Source organism: Vulpes vulpes, chromosome X, assembly GCF_048418805.1.
Source record: "Vulpes vulpes isolate BD-2025 chromosome X, VulVul3, whole genome shotgun sequence".
NCBI lineage: Eukaryota > Metazoa > Chordata > Mammalia > Carnivora > Canidae > Vulpes > Vulpes vulpes.
Genome location: NC_132796.1, coordinates 7,102,198 through 7,122,382, shown reverse-complemented (window position 1 = coordinate 7,122,382; position 20,185 = coordinate 7,102,198). Strand labels below are relative to the sequence as shown.

The 20,185-nt window shown below is 42.1% G+C and overlaps 1 protein-coding gene across 13 annotated transcripts in view; it reads left to right on the top strand.

The window, feature by feature from the left end:
• Nucleotides 1-20,185, top strand: part of MID1 (midline 1) — a 593,315-nt gene that overhangs the window by 515,435 nt on the left and 57,695 nt on the right. For all 13 annotated transcript variants that reach the window (XM_072744773.1, XM_072744772.1, XM_072744774.1 and 10 more), the window contains one exon: nt 10,973-11,068. In XM_072744773.1, coding sequence (XP_072600874.1) covers nt 10,973-11,068 — 96 coding nt within the window. The remainder of the gene's footprint in view (nt 1-10,972; nt 11,069-20,185) is intronic.

Genomic DNA, 20,185 nt, shown 5'->3' with positions numbered 1-20,185 from the left:
ATTCCAATACCTGGACCTTACCCAGTCTAAGTAATTCAGACTCTCTGGTGGGAAGGGGATGTAGACTGAGCACGGTATTTGTACAGCTCCCCCGGGTGATTGTGGTGTACAGGCCAGGATGGGAACCACTTACCCAGTGATCGGTCATCATCTTGCTTCCTTCCTTCCATAACTTTTATGTTTTTTTTTAATTTCAACTCAATCAAAATCACCTTGATTGGACAAAGACAGCATCGGTCCTACTAAATGAGGAGGAAATGGCTGGGTAAAGGTGGTAGAGTCAGGGATGAAGGATGCGATGAATTCAAGGAATTTGAGATTCAGACGTCTAAAACCCAAGGAAGGTTCTGTCTTTGAAGGTTACTCAAGGCTGAGAAACAATGGCATGCTTTCATATTCTTCTTTGATTCTCTAGGCTGTCCCAAATGGGGAATTCTCTTACATAACATTGATTTTGTAAATTCTTAACAGACCAGACCCTTTTAGATGGAGTGGAATTTCAATCTATTTTTTTTTAGTCAAAGAGAGTAACCTCCCTTGGCTTTAATACTTTTTGCACCTCCCAGATGGGGATATGCATTTTGTGAACAATATGAATCCTTCCTGGGAATGCCACAAATTCAAGAGCAAAGCTGACCATGTATTGAATTTTAATAATCCTTTTCAGCAGCGGGTCCAGGAAAGGCATATTCCTCCCAAACCCAAAACTTTGAGGAGATAAATGTTGCTGTAGAAACAAAGCAAAGCAAAGTTATCTATGCAGAATTATTAGATCAAAGACTCAACTATTTTAGCTTGAAATATATTCAATATATTCACTTTGACCAAAATAAGGTATCTGCAGAATGCGAAGTACTAGCTTAGAAAAAGATTTGGTCTTCCCACAGGATCTTAAAAACAAAAATGTATTTCCATTCATTGAAGGCTAAACATCCACCATGAGACATTCAGGTCTGGTAAAAATGTTTGATGGTATCAGTTAAAACCCTATGTAAGTAGAAAAGCCAGAACATGTTCGTTAATGAGTATCTAGCAATGTCATCATCTACTTAGAATGGAGGAAAGGGGATAAGATCAAAATTATTCAATCTCTGAGTGATGGAGGAAGTAAAGCTTGAAGTGACACATACAAACAAGGTGTATGACATCCATCAGTATCAGGGGATTTTGTAGACATTTATTATCCCAAGCTCTAAGGCCTCCTTTGAGGTGTGTTTCATGACTGAGAAAAAAAGACTGAGGAAAATAGAATTGATGGAAAAACCAACTGATGAGTAATTCCACATTCAGTGTGTACCTACAACCCAATGCTTTATACTTATTCACAGAATGGAAAAAAACTGACTAATCCTCAGGCTCTGCTGCCTTCTTTACCCACCCTTGACCATACTCTTGCTGTAACAACCTTGATTCCATTTAAGATCCTTTCTGACTCTTGCCCAGCCTGAATCTTCTGCTTCTCTGAACAGAAGTTGACAGTGGAATTCATCCAGACATTTGCATTTCACCCAGGATTTAAAGTTATTTTTTTCTTTCATGAGTTACAAATTATTTGGTATCCAACAAAAAGAGTCTTCTCCTTTAGAATTTTGAATACCTGAACGATTGAAATTTTAGGCATACTACTACTCTCTCTTAGTAGGGATTGAAAAAGTTAAGTGACTTAAATTGTTGAAATTTTTAAAAAAGATTTTATTTATTTATTCATGAGAGATACAGAGACAGAGAGAGAGACAGAGACACAGGCAGAGGGAGAAGCAGGCTCCATGTAGGGAGCCTGATGTGGGACTCGATCCTGGGACTCCAGGATCACACCTTGGGTCAAAGGTGGGCACTAAACCGCTGAGCCACACAGGGATCCCAAATTGTTGAAATTTTTAAATGATTTGGACCAACAGAGAAAACGTTCTGTATTAATTAATAAAAAGTGTTTAGATTTTTTAAAGACATTTTTACTGTTTTTAAGGAGACCAATTTTCTGAAAAGGGCCAGTAGTCAACTCTGTCATTGTGGCTCTTAAGCAGCAACAAACAACCCATAAACCAGAGAAAGTATTTGTGTTCCCATAAAACTTTATGGATGCAGAAATTTGAATTTCATATACTTTTCATGTGTCACAAAATTTTATCTTTTCATTTTTAAAAACCATTTAAAAATGTAAAACCTAAATAAATAAATAAATAAATAAATAAATAAATAAATAAATGTAAAACCAGGACGCCTGGGTGGATCAGCAGTTATCTGCCTTCAGCTCAGGGAGTGACCCCAGGATCCTGGAATCAAGTCCCATTATTGGCTCCTTTCATGGAGCCTACTTCTTCCTCTGCCTATGTCTCTGCCTCTCTCTCTGTGTCTCTCATGAGTAAATAAATAAAATCTTAAAAACAACGTAAAAACCATTCTTAGTTGGCAAGACATACAAAAACAGGTGGCAGGCAGGATCTGGTCCGTGCTCTATACTGTGCCGACCCCTGGTCTAAATTAATATTTCCCCAACTTGAAAGCCTTTTTTCTTTTTTTGAGCATGTGCCCCAGGCTGTTTTCTGATATTCCCATAATCCTCCCACCATCTAATTCTTGACTGACGGTTGGTTGCCTCTCTTAAGTCAACCCCATGGATATGCTATGGCAACCCAGAGTGCTGTGTTGAGATTGATTCAAGACCCTGAATAGGGGCATGTGAGCAGGGAAGAGTGACCTTCATGGCTCTATTACCTAGGCCATGAGCTTGGGAAATGTTCCCTGTAATGCTCCATTGATAAAAGTTACAGTCATTTTATCTGAAACATTTCTCTGCAGGCATCAATTTTGCCATGGAGATACTTACTTCTAAACTTGAGATTTTCCAAGGTTCCTAGTCACCCAGCTTCCTTCACCTCAGTATTGATTCTCAAAACTGACAAATGGGTCATGGATAAGTCACCTCTCTTATTACCGGCAGAAGTAGGGCCAAGGGGGTGAGGAGTGAACAAGAAAGGCCATTCACGTCTCTAATATCTGTAACTAAGTAGTTGTCGTTGGATCTGCTAAAATTATAACAAGGTGACTATAACTCTACTACGATATTTATCTATCTCCATCAAAATTTGAAAGCCATTCTAGACCATAAATGGTATTTAAGAATTGTTCCCTGTCTATTATTGACTACCAGATTAGAATAATAAACCCTGAGCTCCTGATGATGGAATTTATAAATATATAGAGCAGATTCTGCGGAGTTAATACAGAAATATCAAATAAAACCTGACAAGGTAAATACAGTATCGCATATCAAAATGGCTTAAATTGTAGTCCGTGGAACACTAGACTTAAATTTGTATGCAGATTGGGTTTTATTATGTTTTTGAAGTTCCCTGGGCGGCCTGTCTTGCCAGGGCATTTGGAAATGTTAACTATCATAACCAATGAAAAAAGGCATTAAAAACTAAAACCAGCATAAATCACACGTATGCGCGGTCTGTCATGAGTTGAACCTGAAGATAGCCTTAAACTCCTGCAATGTAATTAAAACATCTTAAGTGTTTAGTTACATATAAAGAATTTATGCTTTTATGCAGGTGGCATGTGTTAATACGGGTGTGTTTTCGTATTAAGGATTGTGATTAAAGTTTCTTAGAAGAAAATATATGGATTGTGGCACTCGACGTGTTCATATCCTGATCGTGCCGGAGTGCTGGTGTTGGGTGTCAGGGCTACAAACACAGTTCCTGAATGTCGCTCTGAATATTATGGAATGAAACAAGCCAGATCTGTGTTTGCCTTGAAAGGTATCCAGACTTAATATTATACTTTAAAGACATTCTAAAGCATTGACTTCGGAATAAGAGCAAACATTCTTTAAGGCCTGGATAAACCCAAAAGGAATTACTGAAATCTCCTGTTTCAGGCATACATTTTAATAGTAGTGCTCAGTGACAAGTCATTAATTCCCTGCAACCTGACTCTTAGGTACAGGTCTCCAAAGGCTAAAATTAGCAGTATTTTTGTCTGCTTACCTTGCTATTTGATTAGGTATCAATGTATGTAGAAGTACAAAGCTCATCTGTTAAGTTGGATTTACTATTCTCAACTGCTGTCCGTATCCATGCCTACAGGCTTCTATTGAGATCCGTGTAAAATCTGCTGTCCTGCCAGGAATTATTAAATTGCTAAATTATCAGCTCATATAAGCCTCCCTGAAAACTACGTAACGTAAAGGAGGTGGAATATGGCTCCATGAAAATGCATTAGAAGTGTATGCATTAAAAACAGAAATTATAGGAGAAATTAATCATCCTCGCTGCAGAAGAGTGCAGGGCAGTCTCATTCTTTAAGCAACACGAGGTCTACAACTGCCTTTCACAAATTTGACTTGCGTCCAATCATTTGCTTAATATCCACAAACCAAACCTGCCTTTTAGAAGGACCAGCTTGTATCTTTACTTTGAGAAGGACCATCTTGAATTATTTATATTCCTCTACTTTGGTGGTGGTAGTGGTAGGAGGCACGTGCTGAATTCCCTCAGCCGGTTGTGTTCTCACAAAAGCCTCACTGGTCTCAACAAGGACACGTCCTTAGTGCATCCTTCCCCTTCAAGGAGTAAGAGCGCTGTGAAAAACACACCTGGGGGAGAGGTCACGTTAAGGCTAGGAGCCACTTGACTTTGCTTTTAGGCAGAATTTGGAATAGATATGTCAGTGATCATTGCTGGACTATTTCTAGAAACCTATGTTTATTAAAATTTGTGCAACAGTGCAGTATTTACCTCTCCAGAAACCTTGTGTCTTAGGGGGTTATATGGCATTCCTTCGGAATGCGTCTCAGCTGCCAAGCCCCTCTTCTTGGGCTCAGACTCAATGCTACCAATGAGAAAGGCTCCCAAGGGTAGAAGGGCAATGTTTTAACGATCGGTAGTAGTGGTTAAATGAAATAACCAGTTAGTTGATTTACTACATTAGATTTCGGAAGAGTTGTCCAATGAATATTCAGTTTTCCCTGCTAATTGTTCCCACAATAAATATTTGAGCACTTACAATGGGAAGGGACTGAGCAGTGATGGGTGTACAGCAGGCACTCCACACATAGGTTGGCTTCGTTATGCCCTCTCCCTAGTAGTAGAATTATTTACTGCTGCATTCCAGGGGGAAGAGCTTGTGTCCAGGCCCAGGAAGGAGCTTGGCCTATGGGCCAAATCTCAGTCACCACCTGTTTCTGTAAATAATGTTTTATTGGAACAGAGCCCTGCCCATCCTTTATGTAGAGTCTATGGCCGCTTTCTCACTATAACAGCAACAGAATTGAGCGGTTGCAACAGAGAGCTTATGGCCAATAAAGACAAAAATATTTACTACCTGGCCCTTTACATAAAAAGGTTGCTGACCCCTGTTCTGGACCCTAATGCTGTGCTGTCCAGTAATGGAGCCTCCAGGCTGCATGTAGCAGCTGAGTGTTTGAAATGCGACTGGTGTGAATTGAGATGTGTTACATGTGTAAAACACATACCAGACTCCAAAGACCTAGTAAAAAGAAAGAACAAAAAAGAATGTAAAATAGCCCATCAGGGGTTTTGTTTGTTTGTTTGTTTGTTTGTTTTTAAAACATCTTGGGCAGCCCCGGTGGCGCAGTGGTTTAGCGCCGCCTTCAGCCCAGGGCGTGATCCTGGAGATCCGGGATCAAGTCCCACATCGGGCTCCCTGCATGGAGCCTGCTTCTCCCTCTGCCTGTGTCTCTGCTTCTCTCTCTGCGTGTGTGTCTCTCATGAATAAATAAATAAAATCTTTTAAAAAAATAAAAAATAAAATAAAACATCTTGAGTAATCTCTACACCCAGTGTGGGGTTTGAACTCACAGCTCCAAGATCAAGAGTCACATGTTCCATTGACTAAGCCAACCAGGTGCTCCAGCTCATCAGTTTTTAAATACTGATGACAGGCTGAAATATTTTAGATATTGAATCAAGTAAAATGTATTCTTTAATTTTAACCAATTCTTTTAATTTTTTTAACATAACTATTTTCTAATAGTTATTAGAAATTTATTTTATTATTTAAGTTTTTTTTTGTTTTGACTATTAGAAAATTTTAAATGTGATCCACATATGTGGCTGACATTGTATTTCCAGTGACTGCTGGTTTAGAGTGTTGAATTTGGAGGATATGTGACCTCTAGAAAAAGTTGGAAAGAGGGGAAGGGGCGCCTGGGTGGCTCAGTGGGTTAAGCATCTGACTCTTAGTTTCAAGTCCGGTCATGATCTCAGGGTCCTGGGATTGAGTTTCAGGGCGGGCTCCAGGCTCAGCAGGGAGTCTGCTTGTCCCTCCCCTTCCTACTCTGCTCCTCCTCTAGCTAACGCTCTCTCTCTCTCTTTTTTTTCTCTCTTTCAAATAAATAAATAAAATCTTTTTTAAAAAAAAGACAGGAGAGGTGGAGGAAGAGAAAGCAATCTCTTGTATTTGCAAATGTCTTTCAAAAGCAATAAAATCTTTTGTTAATTTGGCTGTTCCTCATAAGAAGGAATATTCACAGGGATGCCTGGGTGGCTCAGTGGTTGAGCATCTGCCTTTGGCTCAGGGCGTGATCTCACATCCTGGGATCAAATCCTGCATCAGGCTTCCTGCTAAGAGCCTTCTCCCTCTGCCTGTGTCTCTGTGTCTCTCATGAATAAATAAATAAAATCTTTTTTAAAAAAGGAATACTCACAAATAACGAATTAGGATTATTTTCCTAATAAGGTTTTAGTAGGGTTCTCCCGGAAGAAGACCCTGGCTCAGGGTCCCTGTTGGAAGGAGACCCAGGAAGCATCTGTAAGGGAGGGGGAAGCCACACCAAGGAGGGGAGGGAGCAGAAAGAGGGTATGGCCCTGAGCCCCTTGTGGTTACGGGCACCTGGGCTCCTAGTGGGGCTCCCTGAAAGACTTTATGGGTCACAACTCAGAGTGACCCCACCTGGGAGGTGAGGGAAGCTGGGCACTTTCCACCTACTGCTGGTAGTTGCTAGCTGCAGGCTGCTCCTAGAGGCATCGGCTTCCCCTCGTCCTCCCCGGCACCCCAGCCTGCCCTGCCCGGGGCCAGATAAAACCCTGGTGCCCAAAAGAACAGGTGCCTGCAGCCAAAAGCCACCAGCAAGCCTGGGGCATGGGGTCAACACCCAACTGAATGTTTTCTCCTGTAATTCATGATTTCAGCCAACATTTGGATAGTTCCTGGTGTGTGTGTTCATTTCCTCTCTTGAGCTTAACAGTAGCCGCCTAGGGAGGTCTCTCAGCACCCACACACCCCGGGTGGGGGACTGGGCCCAGAAGTCAGCTGGGGTGGTAGCCCCGGTCTCCTCACTCTGCACGTGTGGTCACTTAGGCCCGATTCCTTGGGTCTCTACGGAGCTCGGCTCCCTAAGGAGGTGTGAATACATCAACGTTTTCGAGGTGAGAACAGGAAACTAAAACTATTTTTTTTTTTGTACTCGGTAGGATTCCTTAGATACCCATAGGGAAGTAGATACTTACATACACTTAGTCCCAAGACTCTCATGCCAAAAAATATTATCTCTCTTTTGCACAAAGCACAGTCAAAATTAGGAGGTTGTAGGACCTGCTGACCACCACACAGGATGTTAGCGATACCGTTAAATTCTCGAAAACTCCACAGAAGTCCCTGTAGTGGAGGCTTATGGATGTAGTGGAGGCATGGTTCAGCGAGGACTGGATTTTGTTACCTCCCCATTACCCGGGCTCTCTTCAGAAGTGTTGTCAGCCCCTTTGGTACTTCTTGGAAACAAGTCTCTCTCCCAGCTTCATTTCCCTTTATTTTGCTTGTAAGTGACTCGGTAATTCTTTGTGGACTTCAGTAACACTTGTACTATTTCAATTTGAATAACCCCAAAGGATCTAGATAGGTCAATGTGTTTAAACCACAGGCTTCAGTCTACATATTAGTTGATTAAAAACAGATTTTTTCTATACATGATGTATACTTAATAAAGGGAGGGGAAGCAAGCAGATGTTTGTAAAATCGAAATGTGTTAGATTATATTTACTTGGCCCTCTTTTGCTGACGAGCTTTAGAAAAATCATACCTATGATCACTGAAGTGTAAACAGTGAGATGATGTATTTCCCTAGAAACTTCCTGCTCCAAAGGGTCAGCCAAAAAGACAAGTAAAAAGATTCCCTAAGATTAACATACCAAAAGAAGTTGACAAATGCACCATAAAGTAGTCACATCTAGATCAAGGACACTGAATAACGGAACGCCTCAAAATTATTCTCTAGTCTCTGACCATAAAGTGATCAGTGGTTGTGATTCATTTCATCCGAACAGAAAAGCCTTTGGCTCTCGTCTTTGTCGTCTTTGTCATCGTTAAGAGCTTTGAAAGCACGTTTCTCTTCGACGCAAACATGACATCGTTGCCTTGCACCTAGCTCACTCTCTCTGGCTCTTTCTCTGACTTCCCGCTCGGGTAGCCCATCCTTTAGGTGGGAAACAGTCGTGTTTCTCCTTTCAAATATTTATATTTAAGATGCTCTGAGTGTTTCGAAGCCAAAATCAAAGCGTTCCTATTGGTCTTCCAGTCCCGATGAAATATGCACAGAACCTCCCTCTGAATTCTGAGCACATGAGAACTACAGATACAATATTTTCGAATGGATTTTGAAGACTAATAACAAGTTGAAACCTAAGTGGAAAGAATCCAAAGGCCGGAAATGAAAGGAGATGCAGAAGGGTGGGAGAAGGAGAGGAGATGGGCCGAGGGGGAGCACGGTGGAGAGCATCTCACCGGGGCCGGAGCCCCCCGCTGTCCCCTCTGTACCCCCGAGGCCAGCACTCCCCATGGATACACTGGACTCAGAGGGCACCTCCCGGGCGCCTGGGGCTCAGTCAGTTACCTGTCTGCCTTCGGCTCAGGTCATGATGGGGGGTCCTGGGATCGAGCCCCACATAGGGCTCTCTGCTCAGTGGGGAGCCTGCTTCTCCCTCTCCCTCTGCCTCCCCCACTCCCCCTGCTTGTGATCTCTGGCTCTCTCTCTCTCTGTCAAATAAATAAAATCTTTAAAAAAACACATACACAAAGGGTACCTCCCACCTTCTCTGGAATTGGAGCCAGATAGAATTCTCAGGGAAGGAAGCAGAGACACATGGGTGTCTCGTGGGAGTTCCCTCTCTGGGGGGGCGGGGGACGACCTCAGGCCCCAACATCACAGTGGGCAGCTTGCCTGGCAGTGCGGTGCCAATCCCCAGATCACAGCGCAGGGAGCAAAGTTCACATCAGATGAGCTGCCAGACAGAAATTATAAGATACAAGATAAAATCAGACTCTTGGGAAACGTTGCACAAACACAGGAAAATACAGAATTGCCCTTTTTTCAAGCAAGCTTAAGAATAAATAAGTGTGTTTAGTTCTCTTGAAATTATGAAGGAGGGAGTTGCATCCTGGGAACAGGAAGAGAAAGTAACTCAAGAAGAGGGCGATGTGATCAAGAATCCCCTGGAAATGAAAAATGCGGTCATTGAAATGAAAAAAATCAGGCAATAGGGTAAAGACCAGATGGATAAGCTTAACTTGTTTAAGAACAACCAGAGAGATTTCTCTTTCTGACTCGTGCTTTTGAATGAAGCATTAAGTAAAAGTGCTCTTTTCCTGAATATACCTTTCTAAATCTAAAATTTTGGAAAGTAGAAAGAGTAAACGCTTTCAGAAATTAGTTTCACAGCATAGTGAACTGTTATCACTTTTATGAAATTATTGATGTTCAAAGTGCCCCCATACTCCTTTCAAATCCTTTTTCTCAGATGGCATTACACATCCTCGATCTACTTTCTTTTCCATGAAGTTTCCTTCCGTTCACTGTATTCGTGGAATTGTCTGACTGTTAAAACACACGGTCACCCTAATCCTTGGCCCTGATCTTGGTCCACGACGTTGTTCTACCCCCTGCCTGTAGAATGCACTTCCACGTGGCCACCTCCACCTCGATTCCACCTTCCCGAGACTTTCCCATTCTTGCTCACCAAAAACTCCATGCCCATCCTCCCAGCCTCGGCAGCAAGAATGTGTCCTCTGGAAAACCTCCAGGCAGCCCTGACGCTGCCCCTTTCTCATTCACAGCATCTCTCTCCCCCCCGTTGCAGAGCCATCTCCCTGTGGGCAGGGAGTGGGAATTTTTATGTGTGTTTCCCCAGAATCTCTCAGAGTCTGGCACTTAGGAGAAGCATAATAGACTTGTGTGAATGGATAAATGAATGAATGGCATAAATGAAGAGCATCCAGAATGAGAAGCGGGTTATTGTGGTTGAAAATTAGATTTAATGGTCATTGCAGCAAACTTCGATGTTCTAAAGGAATAGGGAATAATTCTAGATTTGTAAGCAGGATAGTGATATGAGAAATGTGGCATTCCAGGAAATTTAATCTGACGTGGATAGGTTGATAGAACAAGAATAGAAGCAGGTACAATGAAATGTACTATGAGTGAGTAAATGTGTATGATGAGGACTTCTAATATCTTATAAATGCCTATAAATAGTCATAATGTCAGCGAGAGCCAGATAATTCAAACCTTTCTCCGAGGGACTGCCTCGGTGGTAAATCCTCAAAATCCAATAATAGTTGATTTGCTGTGGGAATATATTCCTTATATTATTGCCATTTCTGATTCAGGTAAAGAACTAGAAATCCAATTACCTCCTTTCTCCTCAGTTCACGACCTATAGCTAATTATTCAGGCGAATGTGCCTGAGTTCCAACGAGAAGCAGGAACCAAAAGGATGAAATTTGAACCTTTCTTAAAGGTTCTTTTACATGCAGCTCCGCAGAGTCGACTTTAAATCTATAAATGCTTAAAGCTGCATAGATTGCATTGAGGTTCCTGAAAAATAGATCAGTTTTTCGGGGGTAGGAGTACTTTTGTGTATCTTGAAGTATGAAAGGTATCTAAATACTTCAGGACACAGTGTAGTATTTTCGGGATGCAGAATAATATTTTTCTTCTCTTTCTGAACAGCAAAACTTAGAGAGTAACCTCACCAGCCTTATCAAGAGGAACACGGAATTGGAGACCCTTTTGGCTAAACTCATCCAAACCTGTCAGCATGTGGAGGTGAGCGTCTCTGTCTCTGTGTGTGCTGTGTTTCATGTGAAAACTGCGCCCTTGACGTTTTTAAGATGGGAATCTTTTTAAGATTAGATCTTTTGCCGAAGCCAAATATAAAAGATGGACGAACTTGGAAGGAACTAGAATCTCCCAGAATCTCTCTCCCCTTGCACCGCTTTGTCCCACCCCCACCCATCCACCCACCCACTGCTGCCACGACAGCTCTCCCTGCAGCGGCTTTACTTAGCATTCCTAATATTGTAGATTTTAATCACCCTCACAAAAAGCATCCAAAAAAGCACTACATAAAAGGTGTTGTATCAGTTTCCTGAGGCTGTTGTGACAAATCACCACGAACTTGGATGGCATGAGACAATAGAGCTTTATTCTCTCATAGTTCTGGAGGCCAGAAGTTCGAAATCAAGCCTTGGTTCCTCTGAAGGCTCTAGGGGAGGGAAATTCCATGCGTCTTCCCACCTTCTAGCAGTTCCAGGCAATTCTTGGAGTTCCCTGGCTTGAAGCTGCAGCCCTCTAACCTCTGGCTCTGTGGCCCCTTGGCTTTCTCCCTGTGTGTCTCTGGGTCTGCGTCCAAATCTCCTTCTTACAAGGACGCCAGACATTGGATTGGGGCCATCCTACCCCAGTGGGAATTCACTTTAACTCGATTATATATGCAAAGACTCTACAAGGTTATGTTTGCCGATAACGGGCATTAGGACTTAGACATAATCTCTCTGGGGGGGACACAACTCAACCCACGGCAGATGCACATTAAATGCATCTTAGTTGTCAGATATGTTCCCATGAAAAAGACCACTTGTCGGGATCAAGTCAAGAGTATGCAGGCAGCAGTGACACCGAGGACAAATTGCAGAACCCAGATCTTTCTAACCTCCTGCTTAGAATGGATTCGCTTTGGGGCTGTCTGGGTGGCACAGTCTGTTGAGTATCTGACTCTTGATTGTGGCTCGGGTCATGGTCTCAGGGTTGTGAGATCAAGCCCCACATCGTGCTCCTCGCTCAGTGCAGTCTGCTTGTGCCTGTCCCTCTGCTACTCCCCGATTTGTGCACTCTCTCTTAAATAAATAAATAAATAAATAAATAAATATCAATCAATCTTAAAAAACAAAAAAAGAAAGGATTCGCTTTTGGCAAGGGTTTCTCCAGGGACCATTTTGAGCCTTGTTGATTAAACAACGTGGTAAATAACAGTGAACAAGCATAATGTTTTCATTATTGTAGGGCACAGTGAATACATGTTATAGGAATAAATGGATGAACAAAATGGAATGATCCATGTGCTGTATTTTATTTTTATGATGTGATGGCATTTGATGTTTAGGACAATAAGAAAGAATAATTTCTCTTCAGTAAAACAAAAAAAAATTACCTGTGTTTTATGGGGAAATCTTACAAAGGCTTTATGGATTGAGTGATTATTTCATTCAATTTCAGCTAGTTACTTCTTAAAGCATTTAGTGTCTGGTTTCTATTATGGCCTGTAGTGATTTCAGAACAACTGTCTTGTTCCTAATGCAGTAGTAGTATGGCTTGAATTTACAAAATGCTATTCGTTTTAACATGTAAAATTACTTTCTAAAATGCTCAGCAATTTCAAATGATAGAAATTTCCCAGCAGATTTTATTTTTCTTCCAAAAGATTAGATATTTAGTTGTGATAGAGGCTTTTTAAATAAAGCTATTACTGAATTGATTGTAGCAGACTTGCAAGTCCACACATACGTGCCCTTGGAAGTTATTCTAGACGTAAGGAGTAAAGGGTATTCATTCCTTTCACTGTGTTTCTGTACAAAGCCTTTGGAGTGGAAAGAAATGCTTGTGGGTGAATAAATTTGGTATTTGGGAAATTTATCCTGGGTAAAAATTAAAGAAAATTAATTATGAGGAGAAAAATGAGAGTGGTAATACCTTTTTTTTACACGTGTCCCTTATTCATAATTATTAATATTCTCAGAGTATAATTTTTCACAGAATTGAGCATCCAGTTCTCAATACAGTAACCAGACGAGTCTGTTGAACATTTCTTTAAGTCACTGATGAAGGAGCCAGCAAGGTGGTAAAGCTGGCCGAAAGGAGCACAGCAGAAGCCCTCCACCTGCAAACACCTGGGGCAGGTAGTGACAGTGTGGGTAGAAGGGCGCTAGAATAAGGCAGCTAAATGAGATGCAAAACTGGGCTCGGGACCCAAAGGGCAATGAAGTCATAACGTTTGGGCAAAATGAGTCGTATATCATCAGTTGTCTCTAAGTTATGTTTAGCTTTGCAGAGACCGAGGCTTGATCAGGAGTCAATAGAAAGCCAAACTCCGTGACCTGCCAGCCTGGAGTTGCAGGGCCCTTCCTTAGGCTGCCTTGGTGGACCACACTCCACCTAGTACAACCCCGAAAGGACTCACCGTCTTCTTTTTGCCTTATTTCCAGGTTTGGGATAATTTAGTTTAACATGACTTTCTGCCCTGCCTCCTCTGATCACTGCTGATGCCTGAGTTGTGTTCGCTGCACAGATATTTCTGGGCGAGCGTGTAAATTTGAGCCTCTGGCCAGTCACTTGGGTTTGCTAAAGTGCCACACTGGTTTGTTCCTGCCATTCACGTGTAGGGGGCAGCCCCCGTGTGTGCGGTGCCCGGGGACCTGCCCACGGGGAGCTTAGCACCCTGCCTAAGACCAAGGAATGACGGCCATCCAAAATGAAAACTAATCGCTGTGAGAGAGGTGTGGACTCTGTACTTGGCATTTCCAGGAAGCAAGACATTTCTCCCAGCTGGGGGCAGGGGAGGCAGCACCCAGGCTGAGCCTGCCTTCCAGGGTAGGTGGCATTTGGGCGGACGGAGGGACAAGAACAGCACTGCTTGCAGGGCAAACCGAGGCATGGGGCTAGAACAATAAAGAGTGTGTGTACCCAGAGCAAGTAGTTCGTTCTATGGAAACAGAAGGCGTGTGAGGGGGATCGGTAGGAACCGGCTTTTGGGAGTTGAGAGCTGGGTGGGCTTTAGTGATGCCAGCACTGTGTCAACTCTATTTGGTCCCGAGGGTTTCGCGAGGGTTCGAGGAGCACAAAGATCTGGGTCATTTCCCCCCTTACAACCGGCATCCCTCATTCTTTCCAGTCGGGGATATTTTTGGCTGATGGAAAACGAAGAGGGAGATCTTAGTGCAAAACCCGCGGGGGGCACATCCAGGGGAAACCCTCCCAGCCCGCTGGTAAGCTCCGAAAAGGGAGTGGAATCCGTTAGGCACTTTTAACTTAGCGCAGTGGACAAGCATTTCCTGGTTCACATCCGAGGTTCCGAGACTGTATTTCTTCCTTTTCCTCTTCCTGATGGTGTCCTTGTATTTGGGGCTGAGCATTCCTAGGGAAAATAATCCCCATGCCAGCTGGAGCACAAAACTCCAAGCACGGAGGCGACTCTCAATTGTTGTAAATCAAATCAATGAATTCCCACCAAATCCTGAGGAAATGCCACATCCTTATAAGTCCACACCTCCTTCCTGGGATTCACTTCTGCTTTTCTTGAGAACGAAAAGAGCTTGAAGGTCTCCCCCCATCCCCATTGTTTTTGTGACTTGTTTTTACAGTGAGGGTAAGCAAATGAAATGGCTTTGTGATAGTTAAGTAAGTACCCAGTCTTTTTAAAACCAGTGAACAGAGGGTGTGAAGGCCAAGGGAGCGCAGGACTCGGGAGGGAGAGGCATGGAAAGAGCAATATTGGGGAGACTCTCAAGAATCGTGCGTGTACGGTGCTGGCTGGGATTCTAGAAATGAGTGGGGTTTTTGGCCACTGGGTTTTCTTTTCTTCAGGAGAGAAAGACCGTGGAGAATCCCCAGGGGATGAGTTTAAGGTTAGTTCTATGTGGGGTCTGGGACAAGCCTATGAGAAGTGATCAAAATCTGGGTCAGCCACAGAACTACTGGTTCCAGATCGAATATGGATTGTTTCTCTTCATCACCTCATCCTCCTCCCTGTTTTATTTTAAAAATCAGAAGACCTAGTTTATTAGCTAAGCAAATACTGATATGTATCAAATTCTGCACACATTCTGAGAATCAAGTTCTTTCACAGGGTCTGCAACACCTGGACACAAATGAGATGTTCATTTGGGGAATGACAGGGGACCAGTGAGTAAATACACAGAGAGGTGGGAAAGAGCAGCTGGGGAAGGGTGGCTAATTAATTGCCAGAGCAGTGTGGAGTGTAAAGGCTCATCTGACCTCACCGTCCTTGCCCAAGCTCATCCTAGAAGGGTATTCTCCAAGCCGGCATCCCGCCCAAGTCCTGGCATGAGCCCCTTTGGCTTATCTTGCCTTGTTTGTAATTACTTTTCATTTTATTTTAAAGATTTTGTTTATTTATTTGAGAGAGAGAGAGAGCACAAGCAGGGGGAGAGGCAGAGGGAGAAGCAGACTCCCTGCCAAGCAGGGAGCCCAACTTGGGGCTCTATCCCAGGACCCTGGGATCGCGACCTGAGCCGAAGGCAGACGCTTAACTGACTGAGCCACCCAGGCACCCTGTAATTCCTTTTTTTTTTAAATTCCTTTTGCCTTTGTTTGCAAATTATCTTTTTCTTTCATTTTAATGAAAACCTTGCTCTCTTGCTGGCTTTCTCTGAGTTCTTCCACTGCTGATGACACTCGTGAAGTGACAACGTGGGGGTGAACTAAGTGCCTTTTAATTCCATTTTTGCCCAGATATTGGGCTCCATAAATTGAGAGGGAGGGGGGTGATGTATTATAGTAGCTCCTCAGAAATGGTAAAAAAAAAAAAAAAAAAAAAAATCTTGATTTCGTAAAATAGATAGGGGTCCGTAAAAGACTTTTGTAGTCATTCACCACATCCTAAGAGCATTCCATTGTAAACTTTGAGATGGGGGAAATCACTGGGTTAAAAAGAAAGATGAACTTTTATGTTTATATTATTTTATTATATGGTTTTACCTGAGAGCATTCTCTGCATCTCTATGGAAAACCTTGACAATTGCTTCATCTACACCCATTGGATAAAGACCAGCATCTGAACACCAAATGTGCTCTTTTAAAAAAAAAAAAAAAAAAAAAAACAAATGTGCTCTTTGTGTCTTGTGGACAGGGGTCTGGTCTTGGATAACGTATGTCGTGCTGGGGGCCGACTCAAATGTGCAAAGGCACAATCTATTGTCACTTGCAGATAAGGGTTAGATTCCCAGCCCATCTGAGCCCTTGTGAAAATGTTCTCAGGGTATAATTAGAGTCAGATTCTGGCCGCATTAAAACACGCCAGGCAACCCACAGTCATCCATGGGGTCTCCATGCAGACGGCTCTGGAATGATGATAATGTGATAGTACAAAAATGGTGGCATTCAAAAATTATAAGCCACTGCGGTAAAGGCTGCTCTCCCAAATTCAAGTCTTAGGGTTCCCAAGACAGATGAGAAGAGGAACTCTTAGGCTGCACAGAACTTCATTCTCTCCGGAGAAGATTGACTACCACATGTGTATGATGGCTACGTATCCAGTTCACTCCACCAAGTTTGCTAAAATTGACCACTCATGAAAGAAACTTAACATTTCTCCATGAAGATTAAATTTAATTGTTTATTAAAGTAGTATGTATCTAACACATACTCAAATATCTTCCCCTAGATTCAATGCTTCTGCCTTAAAAAAATGATTCATAAGCATTGAATCCTGTTATCTTCTTAGGTATATTCATGAGGAATAATGAGAAGACCAGTAGAAAGTCTTCCCGTCTTGTTTTGGAATAAGAGATGAATCTTAGGAATGAATGAGTGAATATGAGGCTTGGTCCATTTGGTGTTACTCTCAGAATAACATTTCTCAAGTTTCAGCTTTGAAAGTTTTTTTAAAACATGATCCACACCTCTCCTCATCTTTCCAGTTTGGATGGGATGAACTATTGTGTCACATTCAGAATCTTACCAGGTGGCTTGGATTGGAGTGTGAGCCCATGTACGTGCCTCTGAAAGTAATTCCTCCGACATATTTGAATTTAGTAATGCAGATTTTAAAGGCTAATACTTAAATGTGAAATAATTGGTCTTAATTGGGGGCCCAGCGGATGAGCAGTGGGAAAAAGAGAGAAGACATGTATCTTAATGTGGTCTCTCCCCTTCTTCATCACGTCTCCCCTACACTATTCCACACACAACCTCCATGCCTTGAGATATTTAGACACTTGACTAGAGCAGCAGGGATGTTTCCGGCATGATATAAAGAATAATAAGAACGGACCATGACAGATCTAAAAAAAAAAAAAATGGCCATTGTAGTTATCACAAGAGATAGTGGTAGTTGGATGGATCCAGCTGAGAGAGTCAGAGGTGCGAGAGGAACGATCCCAGGTGAGAAGGTGACTGTCAGGTAGGAGATTGAGTCTCATTATCATGCCTGTGCGCACCATTCAGAGATGAGCATGATTCCAACCATCAATCCATCATTTTGTTACTGAACTAGCTTCTTTTGTTTCTGGGTCTTGATATCTAGTTTAAATTATTTTTCCAACAAATGAATATAAAATTGCTTTTTTATGGTAATCAAGATGAAATTATCTCTGTACATAAGATAATTACAGAGTGTGAGAGAAGCGGGACACATCATCTTTTACCTTCGTTTGATTCACTTCTATTTTTAATTGCTAAATGTTATAGGGAAAACTGAAGAGCTCTGTTCTAATTTTGAAATTCTCCCGCAAAATAATTGAGTCATGCATATAAAATGCTCGTTAACAAGAGCACAATTGTAGCATTGATTATTTTTGTTTGAAACAGAAATATGAAATTTTTAATTCAGCTATTTAAAAAGCCTGAGGCTACCACTCAATGTAAAAGGCTTTCAGTGAGAAGCAACACAAATAAAGATTTTTACAACCAAGTGAGGTAACTTCCCAGCCTGGGAATTTATGATAGAGCTTTTACTATGCTTTTAAAAGTATTTTCACTAGATAGAACATCAGGTTTATATGTACGAGGTGATGAAAACTATCCTAGTAGCCTAATTCTCTGACCAGACAAGCTCTGTTTGGGGTTGTGATAAGTCCAAGAAGGCCTTCCATGTGTTTACACAGGTTGGGAAGATGGTGCCTTGTTGGTCCTTGCAGGTATTAGAAGGTGATCACTGGATGGAGTCTTACAGCTCCACAGCAACGTGTGGCCTGTGGTGGAGGGAAGGCAAAAGCGACGGGACTTAACACAGATGTACACAAAAACAAACACAACCACTTAGCTAGCTCCTACCATCACTTTCTGATTTAATTATCCCAATAACATTTTGCGGTAAATGTCATTCAGATGACCATGGAAATGTGACTTGTAGGCAGACATAAAAAGAATCAGCCAGAAAGGAAAAAAAATGGATCAAACCGAATCAAATAATAAAGCAACTGGAGTGGTTACTGAACTTCAGCTCCCCGAACCAGGTGAGAGAGTTGAAAGAGATGATTCAAAACTTAGATTTCGAGGGGAGTGCTCATGGCGAGAAGCGATCCCACCTGCTGGGGGAATTGGAAACCCTGTCCAACTCGCCATAACCAGGGCCCCAGTGAGTATATTTCTGTGGTGCCACTGGAGCCAGTGGGCCTCCAGGTCTTGTGAGATTATTCTCAACTCTTTGACCACGAAGCCTCAACTTCTTTGAGACGATCAGTTTGCTCCTGTTAATAAAGAAAGTTCTTTTTTTCCACCTCCCCACGAAGTTTGAGAAGTATGCGTAAAGATGCAGAACTAAACCATATCTGTAGAATCAATACTTTGTATTACAATTTGGAACTAAAACATATGTTTGTGTTTTACGGGTTTGTAGCATTTAAGAGAAAATGGCATATTACAGATATTTGACAGGTTAGCTTTGAGATTCCAATCTGAAATGTGTAATTTCTTTTAGAGCTGTGGTCTTTAAGTTAAAAGTGTAAAATAGTCTGTTTCAAACCAGTGTTGGACTATCCAGGAGAACTTGAGTTTCACTACATTTGTAAGTTTCGTTTATTAGATTTCTAAGAGCTACTTAAGGATGTGAGAAGGTTTACCTTGTTAGGGTTTTAATTTTACCCTGTTAGGCATTTAAAGTGCTTATAAAGTAAGTTGAATATGTTACATTTATAAATGCAGTTTAAAATGTTACAGGAATTTGGTGATAAAAATCAGAACAGTGGTTACCCAGGGGGGTGAGAATAGACTGGAAGAGGGGCTCCGGGGGTACTTTCTGGGGTGATGGAGATATTTTTATATCCTGATTAAGCTGTTGGTTATGTTGGCTATCAAGATCCATTGACTTGTCCCTTAAGATTTATGCATTTTCCTGTAGGTAAATTTATTTCAATTAAAAAAAAATGTGTACAGGATTTAATCAACTAATTTACATATGGCATTGATTGTTTAATGGAGTTATGTCTGTTCAAGTTGAGTTAGTTATGGGAATCCCTGAGTGGCTCAGCGGTTTAGCACCTGCCTTTGGCCCAGGGCGTGGTCCTGGAGTCCCCGAATCAAGTTCCCCATCAGGCTCCCTACATGGGGCCTGCTTCTCCCTCTGCCCGTGTCTCTGCCTCTCTCTGCCTCTGTGTGTGTGTGTATGTGTGTGTGTGTGTGTGTGTGTGTGTGTGTGTGTGTCTCATGGATAAATAAATACAATCTTTTAAAACAAAGTTGAATTAGTTAAACATTGATTCAGGACACCCCCCCCCCCCAAGAGTGATTATTCTTGGTTTTATGAAATTTCTTGGATTTGTGAATAGAATAATGAGATTCATAACTTGAATCTAGAAGTTTAAGGAAAACTATATAGTGATTTGTTGATACAGATACGGTCTTTGGGCAAATACCCTCACGGTCTTTAGTGCGTGTCTAATTCCAACACCATTTCAGAGGAAAATCTTAGGAGAGCAAGTAAGCATAGATAGCTTCATTCTTATTCTTATTTTTTTTTTCTTTTTTGAGAAAGAGAGAGAGAGAGAACAGGTCAGGTAGGAGTGGGCAGAAGAGAGGGAGAGAAAAAGTCTTAAGCAGGCTTCACACCCAGTGCAGAACCCAATGTGGGGCTCGGTCTCATGACCCTGAGATCACGACCTGAGCTGAAATCAAGAATCAGACTCTTAACCAGCTGAGCTGCCCAGGACG